This window comes from Sciurus carolinensis, chromosome 3 (assembly GCF_902686445.1).
Source record: "Sciurus carolinensis chromosome 3, mSciCar1.2, whole genome shotgun sequence".
Lineage (NCBI taxonomy): Eukaryota > Metazoa > Chordata > Mammalia > Rodentia > Sciuridae > Sciurus > Sciurus carolinensis.
The window spans coordinates 26,233,254-26,255,339 of record NC_062215.1 but is presented as its reverse complement, the minus strand read 5'-3'; the positions used below and the strand labels follow the sequence as shown (position 1 = coordinate 26,255,339).

The following is a 22,086-nucleotide window of genomic DNA, read 5'->3' as shown; positions in this document are numbered from 1 at the left end:
CTGAGCTTCCTTCACCCAGTTCTCAACTGGAGGGTGCTGGAGACCCATGAGGTCATTATCAGAAACACCAAATGTGAACACGAGAGGCTTTCAGCCACGCCTGAGCTTTCTGCCCACACCTGTCCTGTTCCATCGGCACTGAAGAGACCGCAAGCCCAACCGCCACAGTTCAGAGAGGGGTCTCTAAACTCAGGAGCCTGTGGCCCACTTCATACAGGGAGCCCTGCCCATAGAAACCCCGTGGTGCTGGGTCTGATCAGACAGGTACTGGATCTGATCAGGCACTTCCGTCCATTTCCCATTCTTCTACACAGGGAGGTAGTGTGAAGTTCCCAGTGGCTGTTCTTAAGCCTGAAAAATGGCTTAGGGCCAGATGCTTTAACATAAAGACGGGGAGAAAACAGACTAGAACCCAAAATAAGAACCTCTGACTGAGGACAAGGGGTCTGGCCTCCAGGGTCTAGGAGGCGTGGTAGTGTTATCTTGGGGACAGGGCTCTGAGATCTCAGGGAGCCAGTCCCATGGGCTCTGCTTCTCCTCTGATCTCACACTTTGTCACATTGGTGATGACACTTTGGAAGACCTGGCTCCAGGAAGCATGACCCTTTTTAGAACCCCGCCAGACCGGAGTAGGGACTTTGAACGTGATGCTATCTGTCTTGTCACCTGATTTCATTCCTTGTCCTGCTACCAACTTGCTCTTCTGTTCATGCCCCCTCCATCACCTCCCAGGTGGGGATGGGTCCAGGAGCAGGGCAGAGGGGGATCGGGGGCCGGCGGGCCATGGGAGGACCTGGGCCGTGAGCTGACCTCACCGAGATCCAGCACCAAGACAGAAAGGCACGGTGGAAGTGGTAGGAATCTAAAGATTCTTTATTGACTTGTTAGCCAGTTTCCTAGGGGGATGCGTGAGCCTGAGAGTCAGTTGCAGGGATACAAAGGCTCCTCGACATTCTTTACGGGGTTGAGCTCGTCAGCCAGGGCCATCAGGTCAGTCACTAGGGCATTCAGCAGTTCATAGACCTGGAAGAACAGGACAGATGTCACAGGCCAAGGCTTGCTCTGTGGAGACCTGACAGGAAGGTACCTATAAGTCAACCGTGCTAGAAGACATGGAGAGAAGAGAACCCAAAGTTCAAGAGTTTCTATAGAACTTCTGTTTTTGCAAACAGTTTTATTTTTCAGACCTACTGGGGGAGGTCATTCTGCACTGGGGACTCTGGAGCCTACACATGTTGAAGGGCAACTCCAGAGAGCCCAGGGAGCAACACCCATTTAGCACCAGGAGGGTGGGGCTGGGCTCAGCCCCAATTCAACTCCTACCCGGGGAGGCCAGTTCACCTTCCTGCAAGATCACAGATGCAGATACTGAAAGGTCTCCAAGACAGTCCCCCACTAGGCTGGGTTACACAAGCCTAAGCAATTTGATTTTTAATGTCCTTAACTCTACAGAAGAGTTTGCCCCAGGAGTCCTCAGGCCCTTTAATAACTTTCCAGACCCCATCGATCATCAGAAATCTCACTGACATCACCAGCAGCAATTGGAACTTCTGATCAAATGAGATCCGGAGTGTTACCACAATGCACAGTGATGTAAGCCCAGCTCCCAGCTGTCTGCCTCAGAGGAAGAGAAAGCACCACTACACACATGCTGGCACATTCAGCTGGCTTTGTGGCCTTCCCTCCCAAGCAACAGTAGCAAAAAAGAAAACAGAACACAAAACCTAGGTGAATCTTTTAAGGACCCACAGATCATGATGAAGTCTTTCCCATGGCTGTACCCTTGCTACAGTGTGAATGTGACCTGTCCTCACTGAAACTCATGTTGAAATTTGACTCCCAGTGTAAAGGTATTGAGAGGAAACGCAACTTTTAAGAGTCACTAGGGCTCTACCCTCCAGAAGGGATAATGTCTTCAGGAACACGAGAGTTGTAAGCTCATGGTGGTACCTGTGATCCCAATTACCTGGGAGACTAAGGCAGGAGGATCACAAGTTGGGAGGCCAGCTTCAGCAACTTAGCAAGTTTATAAAGGGGCTGTAATTGCCGCTAGTGGCAGAGTGCTTGCATAGCATGAGCAAAGCCCTGGGTTTAATCCCCAGTCCTGGGGGCGGGGTGAATGGGGAACGTGAACTCTTTTGGGACTGGGTTAGTTATTGCAGAGCAGGTTGTTATGAGACTCCTGTGTTTTGCCCTCTTGCCCTTCAGCTTTCCACCATGAGCTGAAGCAGTGAGGACCTTGCTATCACCAAGTTCTCAGACTGAACAGTCTTCAGATTGTGAGTCAAAATAAACTTTTTTACCACCCAGTCTGTGGCACTTTGTTATAGCAATAGAGAGACAAAGATGACCCTGTGTGGTTTTCTCCCAAGGAACCTGTTTGCCAGGGTGCATATAGTAGAAGTGGCAGAGAGAAGGGTTCCTTGTTCTCCGTTCCCTTAGAGTCTGTTTTCTGACAGTAGTCAGAATGACCCTCTAAAGACTAAGTCAGACCATGTTGCTCCTCCATTCAAAATGCTGCATGACTAACCAGTTCTCTCAGGGAAAACCCTGAGTCCACCCAATAGGTCACAAAGTCCCAAGTGGCCGCCCCATGTGCCTGCCAGCAGCTTTCCCTCCTTCCTTCCCCGTCTGCTGGCCCACTCCCTCCAATGCAAGAGCTGCTTCCCTGCCCAGGACACTTTTTCTGTCTACCCTTCACCCTTCTTCAAGCTTTTGTATGGTGTCACCTTAACAGGGAGCCCCACCCCCGCCCCTGGCTGACCCTGATTCGTGGTCTTTGTCACGGTGCTCATCCCCTGACATGCACGAGGCCAGCCTTGCACTCTCGAGTGCCCTTCATGAGGCAGGGCTGCCGCCATCACTGACGGAGCAGATGCTCATTTGGGGAGTAAATGGAATGAATGCGGCAGGGGGAGGCCAGGGTGGAGGAGGGGCGGGGTGGCTACTGGGCTCTTCCCTTCACCTCCATGTGCAGCCTCTGGGTGTATTTCTCCTTGACCAGGGGATCTATGGGTTCCTGTGATGGGACGGTGCCAGGGGCAGGGTCGTCAGTGAAAAGCCTGTCCCGACTTAAAGATTTCATTATTTTCTTGTCATCCTTTGCCTTCTGCTTCTTGCTGTTGAAACGGTCCTGCTGGAAGAGAGGGAGACACACACAGCCTTTAGTAACTCCCAAGGTAGGACAGGTACCTTCTCCACAGCAGCTCCCTGGGAGCCGGGCCTTGTGCTGGAGAGACCGCCAGCTCCCCATGGCCCCTCGGACGCCCTCCCCAGACCCACCAGGGCACAGACCATGTCCTGCATACCTCTTTCCCTGACACCCGGGTTCCTTTTTTGTCCTCTTTGTCTTTGATTCCCAGTTGCTTCTTTTCCTGGGCTGCCCCTTTCCGGCCTTCTGCCTCCTTCCCAGTTTTCCCAGTTGTCGCCTTCACTTCCGTGATAGGAGGTGATTTTCGATCTGAGGGAAGTGAGTGGAAGACAGTGTAGCAGGCCCCTGTGCTCTAGCGTACACCGCAGGCCCATGAGGAGGCTGGGAACGACATGGAGAAGCAAAGGGTGAGGCTTTGAGCCTTCCTCTCAGCAGCGCGGAGAGAATTCTCTCAGGTTGAGCAGAGGTGGCACTACTTCCCCTGAGTCCCTTTATTCAGGCATCTGACCTTGTGGCTCAGGACTGAGAGATGGAGGCAGGAGACCTAGGTTCTAGCCCCAGCTCCGCTATTCCCCGTGTATGGCCATAGACAGGTCATTTACATTTCTGGGACTCTACCTGCAAACTCGGCAGACTGAATGAAGGTGATCATTAAGGTAGCATCTAAGCCCCACATCCTGGCAGCAGTCAGAGGGTAGCATGTGCCCACTCGGTGGCCCAACCTTGCAGAGTGCCCACCACATGGGTACGAATAGCCAAGCTACCACTGCTGTGTGGACAGAGGGCTGGGGAAGACTACTCAGTGAGATGACTGCTCAATGTCTGACCTTGCTCTTCTGGAACATCCAAATAGACAGTCTCCTTCTCAGGCAGGCCTAGCAGAACCCTTAGCCACAGGGAATGGCTCACCAGGCTGTCAATTACATCTCGCCACAGCTGCAAACTAGAGGGCAAGACAGGTTGGAGAAAAGCCACCACTCCTCACTTGTCCTTGAACCTGCAGAGGCTCAGGTCGCTCCCTTCAAAGATCCTAGTGCCAGGAACTACCTTGAAAGTGCCATGCCACCAAGCAGCCAGCATCCTCACCAGGACTGTGCAAGTGCTCATAGGGCAGTCTGGCTTCCCTGGGGCAGCAGCCAAGAAAAGAGGCCCAGGATCAGGGTTGGAGGCCCCCACGAATCCCATCCTACTTCAGCATCTAAACTGTGGTTTGGGGCTACAGTTAGACTTTGGTCCACCCCCGGAGGGGCTGAGCCTTGCATGAGATTTCCAACATGGGGCTCCTGGGGCCATATTCTGAAGGTCTTGCAAAAGGCCTCCCTAGCCTATCCAAGCAGGTTCCAAACAGGTATGGGGAAGGCTGACAACAGAGAAATAAAACTTTTACTGGGACCTCCTCTTTTCATTCTTCTACTCATTGAGAAGGAACGAGAGGAGGAGGACTAGGCAAGGTGTATATATACTCTGCTGCCTGCTCCCCAGAGAGCAGGGGGCAGCGTGGGGTGCTGTGGCAGCTCCTGGAGCATCCTTCAGTATCTGAATTCAAGGGATGTTCAGCCCCTTGAGTCCAGGGACTCCCTGCCAGATGTCACCAAGGGATGGAGATGGGACATCTCAGGGGCGGTAATGGGGGGAACCTACCACATCTGGTGCAGGAGGTTGGATTGCAACGGCTTCCGCTCCTGGCACAGCTCCAGGGCCGCCTTGCTGAGGCAGATTAGGGCCTCCTCTTTCTGGTAGTCCTCCGGGAGTTTCATCACTGCCTGGTTAGGATCATGGGCACATGGGCAACTGTTCTGCTCTAGGACAGTCAGGGTCCCTGTGTCCTCTAGTGATGGGGCAGGTAGCTGAAGAATCAGGAGTCATGAACCCTAAGGTGCCTTCTGTGGGGGCCTGGAACCTCCTGGAGGAATCTGTCATGAACCCCTTCTCCAAGGCTTGCCAGGGTCATAGAAGGAGCCCTTCCTCTACCAAAGCTGCCTGAGGACCCAGAAAAAAATATTTGATCCCAAAGATCACTTTCTCTGGGCCCTCAGAAGGTTCAGTTGCTCTGCCCAGGAGGCGATGGAGCTAACTGGTTCGGGGCAGGAGCACTGTGCCCAGCTACCCGGGGTCATTCTCCACTAACTCCTTCTGGATCTCAGACGCACCTTTCTGAATTCCTGCAGAGAGAGGTTCCACTCAGGCAGGGGAGAGCCTGACGGCTCCCAAGGGCTCCTGGTACTCTCCACGTCTGGGCTCTCCACCAGGATCTCCTCCATGATGCTCTTCTTATGAGAAGTCTTGGTCCCCAATCCAGTCTTCTGGAACGTAGAGTAATCTCGGGAGTCGCCGGGGACCTCATTCTCAGGCCGGGACAGTCGAGGCTCATAGAGTGGGCTCCTGAAGTTTGTCATGCTGTCCACGTTTGCTGACGATGCCTTCTCCAGATGGACTGATGGGGTCCCTGGCGCCCTGGAACTCAGGTGCTCTTCCTCACCTGGCTGGGTCTCCTTAGCCTTGGCAGACAGGATCTTGTACTGGTTCCACAGTTGATGCAGGTTTTGTACCACATGGTGCTGGTAATACAGCTGCAGCAGAGGTGAGGGATGACAGAAGAGGGTGAGTGGCTGAGGCCAGGGGACTCCCCACTTCCCTCCAACCTGAGCATTTCCAGTTTAAATTTTTTTTTTTTTTTTTTTTTTTTTTTTTTTTTTTTTTTTTTTTTTGGTATTTGGGCTTCCAAGAAAGACTGGGCTTGAATGAAGGCACCTACTAAGCACCTACTTACTAACTACCTCGGGCACACTCCCTAATCTCCCTGGGCCTCAGTTTCCTCAGTGTAAAATGAGGATATAAGAGTACTCGCATCTCATGGGACTAGTGTGAGGAGAAAGTGAGTTTCTCGTGTCCTGGCACATGGAAGGGTTTGGTCCCACAACTGCACGGGGCACACGTGGTGCAAACCCATACGTGAGGATTCCTATGGCGGAACAACTCCTCCTCGGTGAGATAGGCATCCACAGGCGACGGTGTGCGCTCCGGGGTCAGGACCCCTCTCAGCAGCTCCTGCAGCACTTCCTTTGCTATGGTGACTGCATCATGGGTGGCCAGCTTTCTCTGGGGAAGGGAAGGTGACATAAGGTGGCAGCCCAGACTCCCAGCACCCATGCAAACTTGAAGGGAGCCAGATTCCTAGGACTGTGACCTCCTAGGGTCTGAGTTCCTGCTATCATCTGTCTGTCTCTCTGTCTTACACACATACCTATCCCAAGCCTCAAAACCCTTTTGGTCTTTCTAAGTCTCCTGGTTCCCTAAAAAAGGATCCAGAGGAGGTCAGTCCCAGAGGACAGCCACTCCAGAATGGGATCTGGATTTGCCCCGGGTTAGGCAGAAGGGGCACACAGTTTGGGCACTGCTGAGAACTGGGGGTGGCAGGTTCCCAGCTCCCAGCTCCCACTTACCCAGGGTGCTGGCTTATGGGGTGGGTGCTGAGATAAGCTATTTAAATAGTTGTCTCTGGTTTGGAAGTCTTTTTTTTTTTTTTTTTGCGGTGTTGGGGATTGAACTCAGGGCCTTAGTGCTTGTGAGGCGAGCACTCTACCAACTGAGCTATCTCCCCAGCCCTGGTTTGGAAGTCTTGTCAGTTAAATGCCACTCCACTGCGCAGTGCCAGACAGCAGTGAATAAAATACAGCATTGGCACAGAAGGTTGGTGACATGATCTATTTGTACTCCAGGGAATACCCTACTCAGTCTGCATCTTAGGGCACCGTCCCCACTCCCAATGGGGGCTTTGCATGGCAGTGCTGCAAGCTGCCCCTCCCCCAGCCTGCCTGCCCCATCTTCCACACACAAAACCCTGGAAAGTATTTGAGCAAGAGTAGGTACCTGTTTGTGAAAAATTAACCTCTTAGGCTGGGAGAAATAAGATCCCTGCAGGCACAGCCAGAAAGAACACCAGAGTAACCTATCTGGTATCTCCAGGGGCCAAGGTCCCAGGTCCCTTACCTCCAGCGACTTCCTCTCCTCCACAAACATGTCCTGGGCCAGGGAGACTGCGTGGAGGTTGACCTGTAAGAGCGCACCTCCCAGGAGGGTGGGGTGGGTTCGGAACTCCCAACATTCCCTGAAGATGCCAGCACTCGAAGACTTGAAGAAGAAGGTAAAGTTCTTCGTTTCCCCAGGCAGAATCACACCTGAGAGGCAGAGACAGGTTTCCAAGAGGAGTTAGCTGAGCTCCAAGCCAGCAGGAAGAAATTTAACTAAATCCTAAGCTAAACAAATGTGTTTAACTGAGGTCCAGGTCTGGTGACCAACCAACCCAGTTTGCCCAGGACTGAGAGGGTTCTTGAAACATGTGACTTTGAGCTTGAAAGCTGGGAAAGTTCTAGGCAAGAGGGTACAGCTGGTCATCCTAGGCCGGAGCCTATGCATACAGATAATTGAGCCCCTAGAATATTCCTGCTCCCCAGTGGCTCACCTCCCTGTGTTCTCAAGAGATCCATCACTCTCAACAGACAGGAATAGTTAGACCACACTCGTCACAGAAGAAAAAGGAGGGACACGGCTGGGAGCGGGGGTTCCAGCTTGCAGGAGTTGGACACTAACTAGATGTTGGTGTCTCCCAGACACGGAGGGTATAACCAGAAGCCAGTGAGGAGGGCAGCTTCTAGGTACCTTCCCGGTTGTTAAAGTAAAACTGCTGCATCCTGTCTCTCTTCTGATGTTGGAAAGAGTCCAGCTTGGGCAGCCGTCGCCAATCGTACCAAATGGCCACGGTGCCATTATTGACCACAGTCAGTTCTGAAGATGTTTTCTCCCCTTCAAGGGTTTCGAAAGTCAAGCGAACACCAATTCCTATTTGCCTCTGGGGAAGGAGGAGGTATGAGAACTGTCTGGGCTGGAGGCCTGGCCTAGGGTGACCACCCTCCCAGTTTGCCTGTGACTTCTCTGGGCTTAACAACGAAAGTCCCATGTTCCAGGTCTCCAAGGCCTGTAGCTTCAAAGTGGTGTCATCCCCCAAGAGTGACTGTCTCAGAGGTCACTACGAATAGTGCAAAGAAAGAATTTCTACCCAATAAACATTTTGCTCCTGAACATCTGTTTAACATTTTGCAACTTTCTGGAAGTACTATCTTTGAGAGAGTTTGCATATTTTACCTGGTTGGGGTCTGGGTACAAAGTAGGTAGCTTGTGACACTCTTTGCAGCCTTGTGATTTTATTCTTGCTCAATTTACTATTGCTGTTACCGTTTTCAGAAATGCTGAGTGTGTGACCAGATAAAACATAAAATAGGAGTCCACACAGGCTCCTTGTGACTGTCATGGTCACCTTGGGCCTGCACCCAGCAGGTGAGTGAGGGTGAGGTGATTTTACCTTGTCCTGTGGGTTACTGCCTCTGATCCAGCAAGCTGGCTTCCCACAGAATAGCAGCGAAGGGCCGAGAATAGGCATAGAGACCCCATCAGGGCAACTGGTCTGTAAATCTCTGTAAAAACCAAGGACTTATTCACCTGGAGGCTGCACAGTCAGGCCACATGGACCCCTGGAGATGGCTGCCAGGCAGCCTAGGGATGTGAAGGGCTCTGCCCTGCAGTGCAGTAGAAGGTGATCCACCTGCTTTGGCTTAGCTTCCTCCCGCCGGCTCCTGAACAGCAGTCTCTTCACGCCCTCCCCCAGCACTTCTCTTTCAACTGCAATGGGAGGGGCTGGAGGGCCCATTTAACCCAGAAGTCCCCATCCAGAGCTGGTTGTTAGAAAAGAGCAGATGGCAACAGAAAAGCTAGCACAGGTGCTGCAAGAGGAAGGGGTGGAGCCACTAGCGAGGCAGGGATGGACACCCTGACTTCAGGGAGGGAAGCTGCCCTTCAGTACTTGTGGCCACCCAGGGAAGCCACGCTCTTCGGCCTCCTCCCTGGGGTGCAGGCCCCACTCACAGGTGTGCGTTGTCTTCAGAGGGGCTTTCCTGGCTCCTTTCAAACACTGTGCATTCTTCCACCATGACAGATGAGAAGGGCTGCCCTCGGCCCACCACCTCCAGGCCATCAATATCCTCAGAGGGACAGAGAAAGGACATATTAGCTGACTGAAGACAAGTACCACCCCAAGGGACCTCAGACTGGGACAGGGAGGCTCTCCCAACCTGCTGGCTGAAATCCAGCTCAGCCAGGATGCTCTGCAGCTCCTTGCGTCTGTAGATGAGAAACAGACTCCGGTCCCAGGTATAGCGGTACCAAGCATCCTTCTGGGCTGGCAATCCTAAAGTGGGGTCCAAGGACACAGCCCAGGCTGCTGCCCTGCCCCCTTTCCCACCCACCCCGCAAGGACCATGCGAACACACATTCAACACCATTTCTGAAAAGTGGTGGAAAACTACAGCTTTCCTAGGGCAGCTAGACTCCTGCCCCAGAGCTCCCCAGAAGCCCCGGAGACTCCTGGGAAATTAGCTTCCAAACAGCCAAATCTTTGGGGTTACAATAAGAACAAGAGTAGCTACCTTTTTTTTTAGATGTCAATGGGCCTTTATTTCATTCATTTATTTATATGCGGTGCTGAGAATCGAACCCAGTGCCTCACAGAGCCTAGGCAAGGGTTCAACCACCGAGCCACAATCCCAGCCCCACGAGCAGCTACCTTTAACTATGAGCCAGAATTTCTTAATGCACATCATAGCCCTGTCTCCTTTTTAACCCTCTCATAACCCTATGAGTATTCTACAAACAGGAACCCGAGGGCCAGAGGGGTCAAATTCCTCACAGAAGTTCAGAAACCCAACCCAGCTGGGATCTGAACCTGGGCAGGCGGGCAGGCGCTCAAACAGAGCTGCCAACAGAACAGCACAAACCACACAAGCAAGCCGCGGGTCAGATCAAGTGTCCCAGATGCTATACCGGAAAGGTAAAGAGGTACGGTTCATCTTAGTAAGACAGTCTATTTAACTCAATATGTCAAAACTAGTATCTTTTTTTTTTTTTTTTGGTTGGTTGAACTTTGATTATTATTATTATTATGGCTTTATTTGTGAAGTTACACAAGCTTGCAGAAAAGCAGAGAGTACATGCAAATTCTCATCCCTATGCCAAGGAGGAGAAAGTGGCTGACCAGATACCTCCTTACCCCAAAATACATTTTTTTGAGTGGGGGGTTGCTGGTACTAGGGATTGAACCCAGGGGTGCTCTACTATGGAGCTACAACCCCAGCCCTTTTTATTTTTATCGTTATTTTGTGTGTGTGTGACAGAATCTTGTTAAGTTGCTGAGGCTGGCCTCCAACTTGCAATCCTCCTGCCTTGGCCTCCTAAGTTGCTGGGATTACACACATTTGCCACTGTGCCCAGCTGCCTTAAAATACTTCTGTGTGCACTTCCTAAAGCAAGGACATTCACCCTTGGGACCACACTCCACAGTGAAGTCATGGAGCTGACCTTAATAGATAACTCACATCTTACTCTCCCTCTCATTTGAGTTTCTACAACATTCAGACTCCATACATCCAGCAGTCAGGTCCCTTCAGTCTTTGGTCTGGAATATCCCTCAGTCTTCCTTTAACTCTCCTGACCTTGACACTTTGGGGTGTTATAGGGCAGTACCTCCGTTTGTCCACTATTTCCTCATGACTAGATTCACATTGTGCAACTTCAATAACATTTTTTCCTTTCGCATAATGACAAACCAAGAGTTGGGGGAAGATTTCCCTTCAGAGGGAGCCCTGAGGGAGCTGGCAGCTGCCAGCTCTTTATCCCCCAAGGGCATCTGGTTCTCTCTCTATCCCCCGAGGGCATCCAGGCTGGAAGAAACCTCCAGGCACTCAGCCAGAATCTTCCTTAAAATCCCTGGTACCATCCTGAATCGTGCCAGGTGTGTGTAATTCCAGGGTGAGCTTCCAGCAGCCTCATTCCCCAGGAGACTGAGCATCACTGCAAATCCATCAGGCTCAGGAAGAATCTAGGGTGAGGCTCCTTGCAACTGGCAGCACAGCCGTGTTGAGCAGCATCTTTTTAATCTCCTTCTGGTCCAGAGATCAGTGAATCCAGCCGTGTCCCGTGGATCACCATGGCTGCCAACATCCTTTCCTCAAGGAAATGCACTGGGGGGGGTCCAGGAGGTGTGGGGGCCCATCCTTGCTCAGGCTCCTCTCTGCTCCTCCTCAACCAGTCGCCCCCAGCCTACCTGGCCCATGGGTCATCAAAACTATTATCATTTCACCATGTAATCAATATAAAAATTATTCATAAAATATACTTTCAAACTAGTCTTCAAAACCCAGGGTGTAGGTTGGGTGGCAGTTGCAGCAAGCCTATCATCTCAGTGACTTGGGAGGCTAAGGCAAGAAGATCCCAAGGTCAAGGCCAAGGTGGGCAACTTAGCAAGACTCTGTCTCAAAATAAAAAATAAAAAGGGCAGGGGATGTAGCTTAGTGGCAGAGTACCCTTGAGTTCAATGCCCAGTCCCAAAATAAATAAAGAAATATAAATTAATTAGGAAAGAGAGCAAGCAAGCCGGGTGTGGCTTACACTGACAGTGTGCCTTCGTTAGACCAGCCACATCCCAGCTGCTCCCGGCTGCTGGTGCCTCATCGAGGCTGCTGTACTAGATGGCTCGGCTCTGTGGCCAACGCCCCTACCCTGCCCTTTCTTTAATCTCTATCTTTTTTATTGAAGACAGAACTGAACCTCAGGGAAGGGCAGGGTCTTGCCCAAGATCACGCTGAACCAGGGTTTGGTCCCAGGTCTATCTCATGGCACAGCCATGCTGGTCCCACCACATTGCCTGCTTCCTGTGCCAGGCCTACCAGAAGCTAGTTTATAGCCCTGCTACTCACCTGTCTCCACCTGGATGGAATGGGGCTTCTTGATGTGAACAATGGGTTCCACGAAGCCACGCTGAGTTTTTGTTTTGGTTATGACCAGCCCTGTCATTTCATCTCCCAGGTATTCCAGTGGACTCCAGAACACACTGGCGTCCTTATAGCCCTGGAAGGAAAGACGGGGCAGTGAGGTGGTCAGCACCTCAGCCGGCGGTGGGGCCTGGGAAGACAACAGCACCACAGACTGCAGACGCTTCCTCTGCGGACTCCTGACCTCTTCTGATGGCAGAAGAGAAGTACCCACTTTCTTGTTTTCAGGATGCCTTGCTGTAGCCTCTACTGACCCCAGAAAGATGATATAAGCTGGTCCAGGTGTGGGTCCTTACTGATGGGAAGTCCAAAAGCGGGAGACTAAGCCTTTAGGAGACACACACTAAGACTCATAATAACTCAGTAACAAACTGACCACCGGTGACCACCACAGGCTTAATCATTTAACTAACAGTCCCCAAACACCCACTAACAGAATTTAGTAAAGGCCCCAGGGGCTTTTGCGATGCTGTGCAATGCATAGATTATTTTCTCCCCAACTGTGCAACCTGGGACAAATCATTCCTGTGTCCCTGTCCCCACCCCCCATGGCGCAGCACTGGGCACTTGGGAATGGCCGCCCTCACTTTCCAATCATGCTGTGTTGGAAGTGTCCGGTCAATGAGCTCCCGCTCCTCCTGGATCTGTCTGTAGGAGTCCCCGGCGTGCATCAGCAGCTCACTGACTGGCTTCTTCAGGTGCTCTTGAGGGTGGGAGGCAAGAATGCAGCCATCAGAATGCACCAAACGGGAACAAATGGGCCCCGGCACTACCCAGGGCAGCCAGGCTGGCCGAGCTGCTTGCGGGACCACTACACTGAGGTGTAGGAGCAGCAAGCTTTCTGGAGTGAACAGCACGAATGTGGTCAGCATCCAGGATCTAGACAGGTGGGGGAAAGACACACACACACACACAGCAGAGCCTCCGAGCCAGATGGAGGCCAGGCAGGAGCACTGTCCACTCGGCTCACCACTAAGGGCTTCCTGCTGCTTCTTTCGCAGGGTCATGTGACGCTGCCAGTTTTTCAGAAAGTTGTGCTGAGGAGGTGGGGCCCAGGGATGTTGCTTCTCTTCCTTTGAGTCTTTCTGCTTTGGTTCTTCCTTAGCTGAGATGAGGGTCATCAGACAGGGCGGGATGTGGATCAGCTCAGCCAGCTGAAAGGACAATGTGGGCAGGTGGAAACTGGTGAGAAGGCCTCAAGTCGGCCCAAGCAGAAGTTTGCAGACACCTAGTTTCTGCCATTGTCCTGTTCTGCTGAGAATCCCTCTTTAGGACCGAAGGGTGGCAAGTGACAAAGAACAAATCACTGAACCAGGAGGCCTTGGGATCAGGTGTCAGCCCCTCCCTTCCCTTCCCCCAAAAGGAACTTTGGTTCTGAGGTTGCAGTTGGCATCTTTTAGCATGGCCCGCTTCCTCACAACTGATATTAACTGGTGCTTTTGCCCAGGGAGATGGAGCCGTTTATACATGACCCCATCCCCCTTAGCACCTGCCTGATGACAGTGAGGGACCTGAGGAACAGAGAAGCACTGCACATGAGGAGGTCACCCAGGGAGCAGGGAAAGCCACCTACCTCCACCATGGAACTGGGACAGCAAGCACAGAGTGGCAGAGGGCAATGAACTGCGCCCTGCGTCCTAATTCCTTTGTGCTCAGCCTACAGACACCCAGATACTCGCCCCCTTTCAGGTCCATGAGGCAACCTCTGTATCCTTAGAGCAAACCCCTGACTTCAGCTGACACCAGCTTAAATTGGCTTCTGGGACTTGCAACCAAGTGTCTAAACTACTTCAGGGGAGGGTCAATTATTATCTCACACTTGAGGCCCAGAGATTGATTTGTCTCTAGTCCTCTTGAGTCTGCAGGGGGGAGACTAAAGTGGCTTCAGCGACTTCTCTGAGCCAGGCAGCTTGACACAAACAAACCTGGGTGTCCCCTCTAGCAACCGCTATTCTCTTAAAGTCCTGGAGACTCCCCAAGATGTGGTGAGGCAGGATCTGATCACTGCCATCGAAGTGATCATCTGGGCCTGGGGGGAAAGAGGGATAGGAAAAGATGAACTGTAGGTAGCTGGCGGGCCACCCAAGGGGCTGACTTTCTAATGGCTTTCTTTCAAAGCTGACCCATGAATTCAAAGCCCAGGGGTTCCAGGGCCAAGACTGATCATACCAGAGTAGTCCAGGGGCTTTGTGGCTACTTCTGGATTGGCAGGATGTGCTACTAAGTGGCAGACCTTCCTCCTAGTATCCTTGGGTTTGGGTTTACGAATGATAAATTTCTGGCATGTGACTGGCTTGTCTTTTGTTTCAGGAAGGCGAGGACTGTGTTGCTAAAAAGAGACCAAAAGGAGAATTCCACCTGAGAAGAGGAGGAGGAGGAGGAGGAAGAGTCCCACCCATCTCCTCTGCCCTGGTTCTTGATGGAATTCCTGAAGGCTGACAAGTCTGCTTCCCCAGCTCTGTCCAGCAATGGCCGATGTAACAGAGAAGAGTCAGAACTGTCTGGAAGGAAAAAATATCTGATGACTCCAGACAGCTCAGGTGAGAAGAGGCTGACTCTTCCAGGAAAGGCCTCCGGTTGGAGATTAGCAGCTTCACCTAGATCTCTTATCTTTGCTGCATAAACTCATTTTCCCATCTGTGAAATGGGGATAGTGTCACGTCCTCGCCAGGAAGCATGATACGGCATCATCTCGTCCCCTGTGGTTCTATGTGGATCGTAGAAACATGAAAACAACACAATTCCTTCAGATGCTGAAGTGAAAAGAATCTGTGTTCAACGGACTGTCCCTGCCATGGCATGCTCCTGTGACTAGGGCCTGGAGGACCTTGGCATGGCTGCTGTTCCAGACCACCAGGCTGGCAGCAGTGTCTGCAGCAAGGGACCCACGCACTTCATCCTTACCTTCTTCAAATCTTCCTTCTTAATGGCTAAGGCAAGAATGTCATCTCCTTGTAGGATATTGCTCACAGGCTCAGGCTCTTCCTGGATGGGGGGTGTGGGTTGTTCGGGTGCCTTGGCCCGCTTCTTTTCTGAAGAGAAGCAGACAGTAGGCAGTGCTCAAAGAGCCTTTGGTATATATAACTATATAAATAAAATTACAAATCTAGGGCTGGGAGTGCAGCTCAGTTGTAGGGTGCTAGCCTAGCATGTGCGAGGCAGCTAGGCCCTGGATCCTAGCACTGCAAAAAATAAAATAAACAAACAAATCCCTATCATTTATTTACAATTCATGGTAAGGGGCAGAGCTGGTCACCTGGACAGGATAGTAGAGGCTGCCAAGATGACCAGGGGATGGGAGTTCTCTGTTGGGGGTCCTCCTACCCACTCCCCCCAGCTGGCCACAGTGGCTGAGACTTCTGTAGCTATAATTGAGATTAAAAATTATTCCATTTCCGCTTGTGTTATTTACAAGTTGAACAACCTTGGTGCACATCACATAACCCCTCTGGGTCTTGGTCTTCCATATGTGAAAAGAGGAAATAAGACTATATCAGTGGTTCCTAAATGTCTGCCTCAGAATCTTCTGGGGAGTTTGATAAACACACCTTCCTGGGTACTGCATGCCAGGGTTTAGGGAGCTATCTTTTTTTTTTTTTTTTTTTAACTCAAGGAAGTTTTATAAATTAAATCCTGGGATTCTGATGCCTAGTGGTTTGGGACACCTGGGCTAACTGTTTTCTCAGCCTCTTCCATGGCTGGCCCTGGTCTGTTCTGCACGAAGGCACTGGTTTCTCAAGACACTGGTTAAAATGCAGATACTCTGGGGGGAAGCAGAACACATGCACCTCTGGCCGTTCGTTTCATATTATTTCATTTAAAAATGTGGAGCAGCTGCTTTGTGCCAGGCACTGTACTGGGTTCTGGGGAGAAATGGCACAAGGGGTCTTCAAAGGGCACACACCTCATGAGAGACAGGGCTGTCAACCGAGCTGGGGCACTAGGGGGCATCCAGGGGCCCCAGCTGGGTCTGCAGCACGGTCAGGAAAGGCTTCCTAGGGAGGTTATGTTTAAACCGAGAGCAGAGAGATGGAGCCGAGAGTCAGGGGAGTGAAATGGCGCTCGGGAAGAGACATCCCAAAGAGCAGCGGAAGGCGGGCTGCAGGCAGGAGAGAAGGAAGCGCGGCTCTGGAAGGCAGATCATGTTTTAAAATAGCTGGAGCACAGTGAGGTGGGAGGCAGGAAGCAGAACCGGAGAGGGAAGCAGCAGCCCACCACGAAGAGCTTGGGAGACAAGCAGAGGACTTTCCATGTGGCCCCCAGCATGGCAAGGGGGATGGACTGGGGGTGCTAGGGCGAGGACCAGATTATCTAGATGATCTGATAAGGATGTGACAGGGGCTCATGAGACTGGAACCAAGTGGAGAGACAGAAGTGTGTGTCTCTCCAGTGGGGCCGGGACATGTCACACGGACATCACATGGGGCAGATCTCTGACCAGGACCTGGCACAAATGTTTTGAGTGTACTGCTTGTTTTTCTGGCTAGTAAACCTGTCCTTTTGCACGGTCTGATGTGACATAAAACAATCAAAAGAAAACCTAAGCCCTGCCTTCAGGGCATTTAAAACAAAATTTGGTTTATCTACTGTTGCTCTAAGTATCCTAATCTTAAAGAGACCATAGCACTAAAACATCAAGGAAGGGGTGCCAGCTAACAAAATCGAACTATCTTTTAAAGAAACGTTTACATAGTTGATGGAGTTGAGGGGGTGGGGGTAGGAGAAGAAAAAAACAGAAAGAAAAGCCAGAATCATTCCAAACATAACTCTAAATTCCACCCATCAGCCACAGCCCATGCCCTCCGCTGTGGGGTCTGCAGAAGTTCAGAACACAAAACACAAACATGGGCAGGGCTGAGCCGCTGGACCTGACTTTTGGTTTGATCTGCCTCCAGGCATGGAGATGCAGTTTGGGGTTTTGATTTCTATTTCTCTCTCCTTTCTACACAAAATCACCAAAGTTGGTGGCAGCCCACAAGAGAATTAAAACCAGTTGAAGGTCTGCTTTTATAAATCTGTTGGTATGATTCATAGTTTTCAGGACGTCTGTTTCTTCTGTCCATCACCTTGGTGGGTCTACATCTTCCCAAGGGATTAAGTTCTCCAGATGTGTGTTTTTCACTGGTGGCGGTAGAATTACCACGTGTAAATATAAACCTTCAACACTGCTGACGATTTCTGGGAGCCAAAACTCCCACCCCTTGGAGTGATACAGAAAGCAATTTTTCACGTTTGCTTGAGATTGAAGTAGTCAGTGAAACTCTGGTCTGAGAAAGCTATCTTGATGCAGTACAGTAAGGCTCTGTTACTGCATACAGTCAGGGACTGGGGCATTTCCGTTCATGAAACGGCCATTCAAATGAGATATATGTTTTAAAGTTAAAGTCATCCTCAGGAATATTTACCAAGGACCTTCGATGTGTTATAAATGACAGAGGAGATGATATAAAAGATGACTATGATATGGCTTCTCCTCTAGAGGGACTGAAAGATGAGTCAGACAGTAACACAAAGCAAACACAAAACACAAGAGCCTGCCTGAGAGGCCCAGGCAAGAGGTCTGCTTAGGCATCACAGAAGGCACAGAGCCCTGTAGGTCATAGAATTGAAGGCTCTACAGAAGGTTTGGAGGAGCAGCTACAGAGACAGCTTCCCAGGCTAAGAGGGGCATGAGACAAGGAAGGCTTTGCAAAGGTAGGCGGAGCAGCACAAAGAGGGCTGCTTGCCTGGCATGTGTGAGGCCCTGGGTTCCCTGCCCAGCGCTGCAAGAAACACACACACAAAGGAGATGTTCCAGGTGAGGCCCCATCGGAGCTCAGCAGGAGCAGGGTTGAACAAGGCGGGTGTGTGACATGGTAACACAGAAGCCTTGCTGGGGATGCGGGGATGCTGCTGGAGATGACAGAAACCAGGCCGAGGCGGCGCTATGAGGTGTGGAGCTGGCACCGGCTCTCTGGTCCAGGAGAGTGAGCGGATGACAGTGGCATTTCCGAATGATCCCTGGCACGGTGGGATGGAGGGGAGCCAGATGGACTGGAGGGAGGACGAGCCCCCAGGGGGCATTTCAAGGCCTGCTGGAGGATGCCGCAGGGTGGAGTAAGTCGCTGCTGAACTGTGCAGGCCTAGCTCTTTCCTGTTCTTCCTTCTGGAAATGTGGGCTGAGCGTGCCAGTGGTGAGCCACAGAGCTCTGCTCTTCCTGAAGGCAGAGGGGTCAAAGACACCAGCCCTCTTGCCAATGGCAGCCAAGTGACACCTCTGTTAGAGCAAAGAAGCTGGAAGTGAGGTCCTTAGGCCGGGAGCAGGGATGGGACAGGGAACTGTGAAGGGAGAAGTAACCCAAGCTCCATTTTTTGCTTCTTGTGTTATCTGAATGTTATTGTTTTAAAGTGCTGATTAAAGCCTGTGGGAAATTCTGACCTCAGGGTTTTGCTGTGGGAAACCAAGGCAGGAACGGTCCTACCAGGGTGGAGCTTTAATTGGTGGCGAAGGAGGATCTGGTACTACTGGGAGTCTTCCATGTTCCTTAGCAGCAAGACCAGGGAGAAGCCAGGATTCAAAAGCGCTCCCAGGTCCCTAAACAGGTTTCCAGTCGCTGTATTTGGTTGTCTTTTTGCTTGTGAGTCAGAGACCTTGGAGAACCAGCATGAGATTATATTTGTTCACTGGCTGCATTATATGGGGGGAGGTGCTACCCTACTACATTAGAGGGTTCCCTGAGAACGTTCAGGAAAAAAAGAAATCTTACACGTTAAACAACTCCCTACTCCATGCCAGGGATTGAACCCAGGGGTGCTTAACCACTGAGCCACATCCCTAGACCTTTTAATTTTTTATTTTGAGACAAGGTCTTGCAAAGTTGCCAAGACCCTTGCTAGGTTGCTGAGGCTGGCCTCAAACTTTCAATCCTTCTGCCTCAGCCTCCAAAGTTGCTGGGATTACAGGCATGCTCTACGGTTCCGGCAACCATGTTAAACAATTTCTTTGTTTTTTTTCTCCCTCCTCACACTGGTGCATGTTTTTAATTCAAGGGCTATTTTACAAACAAAATCTCCTTATTAAAATCAAATATGCAACCAATATGCAATGAAAAATCTTTGATTTGTTTACAATAGAGAGTTCAAATCTGATTAAGATGGTTCAGAGGCTGGGTGCGGTGGCACACGCCTGTAATCTCAGCAGCTCAGGAGGCTGACGCAGGAGGATCGCGAGTTCAAAGCCAGTCTCAGCAACTTAGTGAGCTGCTAAGCAACTCAGTGAGACCCTGTCTCTAAAGAAGATACAAAATAGGGCTGGCGATGTGGCTCAGTGGTCAAGTGCCCTGAGTTCAATCCCCAGTATCAAAAAAAAAAAAAAAAATAAAAGATGGTGCAGAAACAGGAGAGCAGGAGGCAGTGGCTGGGAGAGCCCTTGACTGCCCTTGGGAAAGCAAACCAGGTATTTTTTTCTCTCTCTTAACTATTAGAAAGTATGTCATGAAACAGCATCAGCCTTTTATACCATGAAGAAGCAAAAAAGAAAGTCATACTGAAAAGCAATGCAGCTCTTGTTAGCTTTCTGGGCCTCCTAGGGGACCCTACTGAGTCCAGGCCTGCCCCTCTCCTCACACCGAGCTTTCACTGCACCGCTGAGGCTGGGTCCCCCCGGGGCCTACAAGAGCACACCCGCACGTTCTGACCTTGCCTGTGAAGGCCTTTCACGGTCTGGCCCCTGCCCACCTGCCTAGCCCCTCTGGTGCCCATGTTCATCAATCTATGAACTCAGGTTTCTCTCTAGACCTAGAGAAACAAACTCTTTCTTTCAATTTTTTTTTTTTTTCTTTTAGATCTGCCATAAATGTCACCTTCTTCAGAAAACCTCCCCCACTAAACTCTACCATCCCAAGCCTGGGTCAGGTGCTCTGAGTCGCCTTATCCTTATGGGTGCCTGTGTCACAGCATCTATACTTCTGCGTTGTCTGGATCCTCCTCCAGATCCTCACTGGAGGGCTGGGGTCACACACTTAATATTGAGGTAGGACGGAAGAAATAAAAGACGGGTAGAAAAGAGACAAAAGGAAGGGAAATAAGACTGTGACTCGAATCGGAAAGCTTGGCTAAGGGTCCTCGTACCTTCTCTCCCCAGGCCCATCTTCCTCCGAGGCCTGGCAATCCCCAGTCTAGTTTTCCCCCAGGCCTGTCACTCCCAAATTTCTGGTAGGTCTGCAAATCTTCACTCACAATCTTTAAGTTACTAGAAATTCACTTGCTTATGAAAATTGCCTTGTGCAATGTACTTTTAGAATAGATTAAGCAAAGGGAGATATATTTTAAGAAACCTACAATACAGGGTACTTTTCAAATGATCTGTCAATCAGAGAGAGGAGGCAATATCAACATGAAGATCCTGACAACTGTGAGACCACCATAAACCATCTTGTGATCTCCAGACTGAAACCATCCTCACAAACCTTCCAAGTCCACCCACCACCAAGTCCCCTTTAAAAGAATAGCCCAAGCAGGCTGTGGTGGTGCACACGTGTAATCCCAGTAACTCAGGAAGCTGAGGCAGGAGGATTACAAGTTTGAGGCTAGCCTTAGCAACTAAATGAGGCCTTAAGTAACTTAGCAAGACCCTAACTCAAAATAAAATAAAAAGGGCCGAGGACTTAGCTCAGTGGTAAAGTGCTTGCCTAATATTTGTGAAGCCGTGAGTTCGATCCCCAGTACAGGGGGCAGGGTTGGTGAGGATGGGGGCCGTACCCCAAAAGGCCATCTCACTCTCAAGACAGCCCACATTCTTCTTTGAATGCACACTCCTTGCTTTCCTGTCTAAATCTCTACTGTGTCTCTGACACATCTTGAAATTCTTTACTATGACATTTATGAAGGACTCCTTCATCCTTAGTTGAGGTCCTCCTCTGTGGAAACTTCTCAGACCCCCCACTGGGGACATTATCAATACCCTTGCTGCCCAGCACAGTGCTCACACAGATAAATGAAAACAGGGCTGAGGATGTGACTCAGTGCTCAGTGGTAGAGCTCTTGCCTAGCATGCATGAGGCCCTGGGTTTGATCCCCAACCCACCAAAAAAAAAAAAGGGGGGGGGGGGACAAAGAGGGAGTGGGTTGCAAAGGGGAACTTGTCCCTGGGGGTCAATCTGTTGTCAGGAAGCCTGTGACTCTCCCACTTGCAACCAGAGGGTAACTGCAGTCAGAAAGCAGTCACTCTAAGTTAAACAAGCTGTCACAATGCTGGAAAGGACATGTAGAAAAGGGCAGTCCAGACAGAACTAGAGGAGTTAAGCACTTCTTTGAGTTTTTCCAACAGGACTCAGTGCAATCCCCGCCCCAGGCCCCCATCAAGGTGGTTTCTTACACTCTCTCCTGAATTTCTCTTCCCAAGGACCCAATTTCCTCTCCCCTCTAGCCTTAAATTCTTCGCTGGCGCCTCACCCAGTCTAGGGATCCTGCCTCCAGAGTGCCACCTTATGATATGGTTAGAGATGGAATCCTGCCCTAAGGCATCTCCCCATCCACTGACCCCTGAAGCCTCCCTATTAGTCCCCACCCCTGAGGCCCACTGTGCTGCGCTTCCTCCCTTGGGAAGTCTGTAACGTGCCGTCACCGTTAAGGTTCCTGTGTCTTGTACCCCATTTCCCAGGGGTCTTCACTTCCATCCCTCCAGGCCCCTTGTCCTGAACCCTGCCTCAACCATCTCTGTCGGGTTCTCCTGGGCACCTGAGGCAGCCTGTGCCAACCTTTCATGTTTTCCGAGGCCTCCAAGAACTTGCTTGGCGGTAGTTTGGTACGGGATTCCTTCTTGAAAGTCTTCATGGTACGGTCCCCAGCTGCAAGCGGGGCCCTGCACCTCCGGGCCCGGAGACCACGGGGCTGTGAGGTCTCTCCCCACGCCCTGGCCCGCCAGCGGCCGCCGCGGCGTCCATAGCAACCAGCGCCCCGCGCGGCGGCGCGCACCTACCGTACAGCTTGGGCGGGGACTGCTTGTTAGCCACTTTCTTCATCTTGCCGCGCCTGCGCACCAGCCATAGGCGAGCTCCGCGGCACAGACCCCAAGAA

At 51.1% G+C, this 22,086-nt stretch overlaps 1 protein-coding gene and 1 long non-coding RNA gene across 10 annotated transcripts in view; one reads left to right on the top strand and one right to left on the bottom strand.

Annotated features, from left to right (window-relative positions):
- The window catches only part of LOC124980122 (uncharacterized), a 3,817-nt gene extending 1,515 nt beyond the window's left edge, over positions 1 to 2,302 (top strand). Inside the window, exons 3-5 of one of the 2 annotated variants that reach the window (XR_007107738.1) lie at positions 733 to 854; positions 1,498 to 1,728; positions 2,209 to 2,301. This is a non-coding gene — a long non-coding RNA (uncharacterized LOC124980122). Of the gene's footprint in view, positions 1 to 732; positions 855 to 1,497 lie in introns of both variants that reach the window. The other variant, XR_007107737.1, reaches the window with a different exon arrangement.
- Mycbpap (MYCBP associated protein) lies at positions 860 to 22,086 on the bottom strand. 8 transcript variants are annotated; one of them, XM_047545344.1, is made up of 19 exons: positions 21,989 to 22,086; positions 14,935 to 15,062; positions 14,200 to 14,359; positions 13,956 to 14,059; positions 13,001 to 13,184; positions 12,618 to 12,733; positions 11,956 to 12,106; positions 9,277 to 9,392; positions 9,071 to 9,186; positions 8,511 to 8,622; positions 7,811 to 8,000; positions 7,142 to 7,329; positions 6,104 to 6,250; positions 5,302 to 5,721; positions 4,793 to 4,914; positions 3,979 to 4,094; positions 3,309 to 3,460; positions 2,966 to 3,136; positions 860 to 1,023 (listed from the first exon to the last, which is right to left on the bottom strand). In XM_047545344.1, the coding sequence occupies exons 1-19, from the start codon at positions 22,029 to 22,031 to the stop codon at positions 922 to 924; spliced, it is 2,838 nt and encodes a 945-aa protein (XP_047401300.1). In that variant the 5' UTR covers positions 22,032 to 22,086; the 3' UTR covers positions 860 to 921. The 8 variants fall into 8 exon arrangements, with proteins under 8 accessions (XP_047401300.1, XP_047401306.1, XP_047401298.1 ...); XM_047545350.1 differs by having other exon boundaries at positions 2,966 to 3,133; XM_047545342.1 differs by lacking the exon at positions 21,989 to 22,086 and adding an exon at positions 21,768 to 21,975.